Genomic DNA, 6000 nt, shown 5'->3' with positions numbered 1-6000 from the left:
TTTTTTTTTTTTTTTTTTTTTTTTTTTTTTTTTTTTTTTTTTTTTTTTTTTTTTTTTTGCAGCTACTGCTGCTGTTTGCTGTCAATCTGGTGTCAGAGGGAAGACCTTATTTTCACAGTAATTTGGCTTGTTGGGTGACATACCTCTGTAACTAGTGTATAGGATGCACATCAGAGAGCATCCATACATAGATTCTAAGTGAAGAATGAGAAGAAGAGTTGGCCAGAGGGGTGCAATAGTAAAAACAGACTGATCTCAAAGGGTGGAGTGCCTTGTTTAGGACCACTGTTTTAAGATATGTCCCCCCTCACCAGAGATACTTCACTTGCCCTTTGTCCAAGGAACACTTGCCAGCACTGTGGTATCAGTCTGGCACTAGTTATCACATAGTACCTGAAGCACTGGACCAAACCAGCACAGAAACTTCTTGGCAGTCCAAGTCACCAATTCAGTGCAGGCCAAGTGAGAATGGCTTCAGTGGGTCCCTGTTTCAAAGGGAAAAGCTGTTTGATAAGGACTTAAGGAGAGGAGGAGGAAGGACACAGAGTAACCTGAAGGAAGGCATTGAGGTGTGTTTGTCTGTCTTGTCAGGTAGGTCTGAACTGACAAGGGTATGAAGGCACTAGCTTAGAACTTGCTCCAATACCATTTAGAAAGCATCCCTTTCACCATGCTGCCAGGATTGCTTGCAAGATAAAGCTCAAAGGTTTTTATTGCCGTTGGTAACTATTTTTGAGTTGCAGTAAACTGCTTGAGTGTGGTCCTTTGGTGCCTCCCCATGATGCTTCATGTGGCTGGGAGAGAGGCCACTTCTCACCCAAACAGCAAAGGGTCCAGCCTTTGCAACCTGTGCAATAACAGTGAAGGTAGATCACCTTGGGCAAAGCTTTCTTCCAGTCAGCAGGAAAAAGCTTGGGTAGGCACCAATGCTGCTCACATCAGCAGTCCCCAAGGGTTGAGCTATCCTGTCCTCCCTGCCTTGATTTACCAATCTAGCTTGTTTTCTTACTGCAGTGTGCAGCCTTTCTGGATAAGCACAAATCACAAGTAAAACAGGAGAGGAGTAAAACAGCATAATGAAATTTTATTCTGAAAATATGGCAAGACTCTAAGGCACTTCAAACATTTCAATACACATGACTACAGTGAATGTGACAAGGTAATAGCATTCCATAAATACGCACTGAGAACTACACTCAATTCCACTCAAGGGGAATATACAACTCTAATTTTATTCTCCGATAAACATGTATGGAGCTTATAGACTGATACAGTTAATAAAAATATGGTGACATGTAATTCTTCATGTAGATTTTAATTATTAAGGAATATAAAATGTTGAAAATACTGTGCGAATTAATTTTATAGACACTAGTATCTTTTATATAAAAAATTATACATTATCCCCAATTAGCAACAACTTATTTAGTGAACTTCAGACCTGACAAAAGGCTCTATCCCCAATACCTACCCACTCACCCACCAGCTCAAGATCCATGGAGCTGACTATATAAGCAACTGCAACTCCTGAATTTCAAATAATTAAAAACATGAAAATCATGTTGGAATGAAATCTATGAAAAATTTACTGTGATAAAGTCTAGGCACAGTAAATATATTTTAGAATGACTAAAAAGAAGCCACTAGGACACCCCTGCATGGATAGTTTTAGAAGTCTTAGGGCGCACATAACACAGGAGAGGATAACCTACAGCAAAGAAAAACAGGATTTATGTCAGTGTTCAGAATGATGAGTATGTGAGCAAAAGACCAGTTCTGGCTAAGGTTCTCTGCTAGGCACTACTTAACTATATGCTTGCTTCAAGTTAACAGTTTTCTATCTTTAGCACTAGATCTCTGCTTTCGCTTTGCTGGTGAGTTCAGGCACAAGACAATTACATTCAGTATCTGTCTCAGTGAAACAGTAACATTTAGCAGCTTAAAGATGGCATAGAGATTTTTTACAGATATTCATGCACTACTACTCAAACGTGCCTCTGTGGGTGGGACCAGGAGATGTCCTTCTGCTAAGCCTAGGAGTGCCCTAGAAAAGAAGAAAGAACAATTAATCAAAGAGAAATTACTCCAGCCAGCTGCTAGTGAACACAACACTTAAAATTACTCTGTTCAATCCTTTGCCTTCAATTGTACAGACAAATCGTTTTGTTTTTGTTTTTGTTTTTTTTTTGTTAATTTTAGGAAGAACATTGCCAGCTATCATACAGCCTCCTAATTGAGAGTGCATGTTTTTTAGACAGTGAAATGCTTAGCAGCAGTTTATCAGAAGAGTGAGTCAGGGCTAGAGAAGGGGTGGATAGTTGCCAGAACACCTAGGACAGCTCTAATGCCAGAAACAGTTATCTTTGGGTGACCAAGTCAATGATTAGCATTACAGTAATACAACAGCACGAGGCAGTGTCAGTGAACCTTGCTAGTGAGCTATCTGTATCTCTAGATAAAAGGGAGGAGGAAGAAGAGGAAAAAGAGGAGGAAAAAGAGGAGGAAAAAGAGGAGGAAAAAGAGGAGGAAAAAGAGGAGGAAAAAGAGGAGGAAAAAGAGGAGGAAAAAGAGGAGGAAAAAGAGGAGGAGGAGGAAGTATCCCTCAGCCAGGCTTCAACCTTTTGCAGTCAACCTGCATTTTAAAAAGTACAGTCCACTTAGCAGCACAAAAATGATCCTGTGAATAAACTTGAAATTTCATGTGCTGTACTGCTGTACAGCTACAAGGGGGTTAATTTCTTGTTTACGTTTTAGTATTATGTTCAGGAGCAGCAAGTTAAAACATAAACTACAGGAGGTTATGTACTAACCGGTGACTGGGTTTTGGAAAAGTTGACATGAGCATAAAGGAGAACTGCTATGTCCTTATGTCCAGCTTCCAGGGCTATTGAAAGTGCTGTGCTGCCATCCTGAGAGGAGAAAGGAAGAAACAGGAGAATTAGTGCTTGTATGCATTAACAGATCTCTTAGAAGTCCCATCAGCCCACAGAGAAGGGAAGTTATGAAGTGGAGGCCCGGCTGCTCATACAGACAGTTAGGTTAATTTAGAGTCTTGTTTCATTTCTTTTATTGTAAGCCTTGCACTGCTGTTTTATGAGGCAGTCCAGCTGTCAGAGCCTCATAATTTCTCACAACAAGGACTCTTGATTACTGTTGAGGAAGAATAAGCACACCATTATTATAATAATGTTACATGTAGTGCTGGGTACGACCAGTGATTTCAGAAGATTGGGCTGTCTGAGAGAAACTACAATGTCAAAAACAAGTGGAAGAGAAGATAAGGGAGGGATAAATGCTTATCAAATATAATGATAATTGCTGTATTACAATGATAATTGTTGTGTTAGAGGTCCCATTAACACTAGGAGAATTTGCACTCATAATTCCAAACATTCCTTAATGAAAGTCTAAATATAACCAAATGGACTTTCTTGGTTAAATACGGTCACCTCAGTTTCTCAGAAGATATTATTGCTTTCAGAACCACAGTTGTTCAGGGTGCTACAAGCAAAAACTGGTTTTGCTGAAAGCATAATTTACTGATCTGCTATTTTGGCTTTAGACCATGTTTGGTCCAGGAAAAAGTAGATGTCAGGTATCCCCTGGCTTGCTGGTTGGTTCCCTGCCTGGTTTTGTGCTCTTGCACACAGAAGTTTCCACAATAATGCCTGTAATTCAAATGTGCTCTCACAGGTATGGAACACATATTCCTGCCATGGCCATAGCACTGGTATTGGTGTTGGAGAGGTCTGCTCCAGTTTTAAACTGTAAACCCTTTTTCCAGAATACAACATGACAGAGAGGGTGCACATGGAAAATCTCATAAGACTACAGGAGCAACTACACATAAAGCAGACAGGGAGCTAGAACAGCTGTCCACTACAATGCAATATAATGCACTACAAATGCACAGTGTGAAACTGGCTACAGGAATACTTAACTGTAACATCCCCATAAAGATTTTTAAATTATTGACTTTGTGACTAAGAGTTCTAACAGCATCCTGGCTGCAGTTATCTAGATTGCCCCAAAGTGTTTGTTACACTCCTCAGGCCAGCTATTACACACTGCTAGTACTATCAGGTAGCTGAGCTGCCTCCTCCAGCAGGTGAGTGAATGAAGAGAAATGATGTCTCTGCTTCTCTGCAACAGATTCAACCACCAACCACCCACTGCTCTCTCACTTGGCACTGAAGTCACAGTCTGTATCTCTTTTATTGTCAGGACAACAGAGCTTCATGACTGAGCCCAAATCTGTACTCTCAAAAGTCACGGTGTAGAAGTCATCGAGAGAATTAATGTTTGCCACAAGCAGAAAAGCAATACAGAAAGGCTTTAAGTCACCAGATAAGGTCCTAATTGAAAACTGGAAAACTCCCGTGAAAGGAGGAAGGAATGGATGAAGGGAAGATGTTTTACTGTTAGCTAACAAATATTTTTTTCTGTTCTGGCCACTACAGCTAACCAAAGGAATGGCTACCAGGTAGGTCTGTTAGAAAAGTAAAAATACTAGCCTAATAATCACAGCACTTACTACCATTAAGCAGAAGATTCATGTGGTTGGTACTTCAGCACTTTGAGTTAGAGATTCACCTAAGCAGATTTCAGTAGTACAGTATGGAAAGGCAACTCACATTGTCCTCCAGGGTGCCATTACATCCAGGCTGAGCCAGCAGAAGTTTAACAATCTCCACATGTCCATGCTCACTAGCACACATCAGAGCTGTAGAACCCTCATCATCCTGGATATTGACATCTGCACCACAGGCCAGCAAAGCTTTAACCATGTCTATCCGACCATGACTCACAGCTAGCATCAGTGCAGTCTGACCAGCCTGCAGGGAAAGAAGAATAAAACCCAAATAAATACAGAGACAATCAGTGACAAAGCATGAACACTTTTTTTTTTTTTGACACTATGCTTCTTCTGGGGAAAAGAAATCGTTATCTTAAACAGAACCCTCAGGGCTTGGATTGCCATTATTTAAATACCTTTCATGCATCATATATCCCACATTCACTTAGCTATTTATTGAATTAGTGAAAGATATCCAACCTATTTCCAGACATCTACAGTTCTTTGGAAGGAGCTAAATGCCACAGAATTTGTAAATGCCTCCTAAAATTCAGTAATAGTTCTTTCATATAATATTCAACATTCATTTTTAGAAGAGGTCCAGACCTGAGGCTCAACTGTTCTTTCATGGCTCCATTTTGTATCCAGCAATCAAGAACATACACAAAAAACCCACAGGTGGTGAAAGTGAATGAGTTGAAAAGCTGAACCAATAGAGCAGGGATGGGAGCGTGGAAGGAAAGATAAAAGGTCATAGGAATGCAAAGTGTGCCTCATGAACCATTTGACTGACCTGGCTGGCTTTAGCATTCACATCCCCATAGCTGAACAGTTCCTCCACTATCCTCATGTCCTTCTCCGCTTCCACAGCTGCAAGCGCAGCAAGCATGATAGGGGTATAACCAGCCTTGTTCTGATGATTTACGTTGCAGACATCTGCAGAGGGATGACATAATTTCTTTGGAAAGCAAGAACACAAAAAGCAGTAATTGTGCTAATCAACTGAATAAACTGTTAGTAGAGCAGCCTATTAAAAAAAAAGCAGCAATTGCTTTCATAATGGAAGCAATTCAAGGGAAAGTGTAAAAATAAAAAATAAACAGGGGAGCTCTTGAGCCTGAGAAAGAAAAGAATTCTTTTCTACTATGTGTATAACACAAGAGAGAACACAAAGACATTTTATATGTTATCATTTAGGGCTTTCTTTGTACTTTTTTATTTTTTTTGTAAAAGCAAGCAGTCTGAAATTTGACATGGCCATCAGGGTCAGAAATACCATCAGGAGAGTCCTTAAGCTCTTCTCCTGAGGGCATCCACACTGCAAAACAAAAATGGTTCGTCAACACAGTCAGTTAAAAAGCTTTATCTCCTCAGCACAAACATTTTCCTGTAATTAGTGTTATTTTTAAGATCTGCAAGTGTAC

General features: G+C 40.1%; 1 protein-coding gene across 5 annotated transcripts in view; it reads right to left on the bottom strand.

Moving 5' to 3' along the window:
* Positions 1 to 1064: 1064 nt before the first annotated feature.
* KANK1 (KN motif and ankyrin repeat domains 1) overlaps positions 1065 to 6000 on the bottom strand; it is a 107040-nt gene continuing 102104 nt past the window's right edge. For 4 of the 5 annotated variants that reach the window (XM_027883747.1, XM_027883754.1, XM_027883729.1 and 1 more), the window contains 4 exons: positions 5370 to 5512; positions 4635 to 4835; positions 2811 to 2909; positions 1065 to 2044 (listed from right to left, as the gene is read on the bottom strand). In XM_027883747.1, the coding sequence (XP_027739548.1) occupies positions 1982 to 2044; positions 2811 to 2909; positions 4635 to 4835; positions 5370 to 5512 (506 nt within the window). In that variant the 3' untranslated portion in view covers positions 1065 to 1981. The remainder of the gene's footprint in view (positions 2045 to 2810; positions 2910 to 4634; positions 4836 to 5369; positions 5513 to 6000) is intronic. The other variant, XR_003571224.1, reaches the window with a different exon arrangement.

Source organism: Empidonax traillii, unplaced genomic scaffold, assembly GCF_003031625.1.
Source record: "Empidonax traillii isolate 1590-97213 ecotype Southwest subspecies unplaced genomic scaffold, ASM303162v1 scaffold8:size5222938, whole genome shotgun sequence".
Classification (NCBI taxonomy): domain Eukaryota; kingdom Metazoa; phylum Chordata; class Aves; order Passeriformes; family Tyrannidae; genus Empidonax; species Empidonax traillii.
This window is presented reverse-complemented; position numbering and strand designations above follow the sequence as displayed.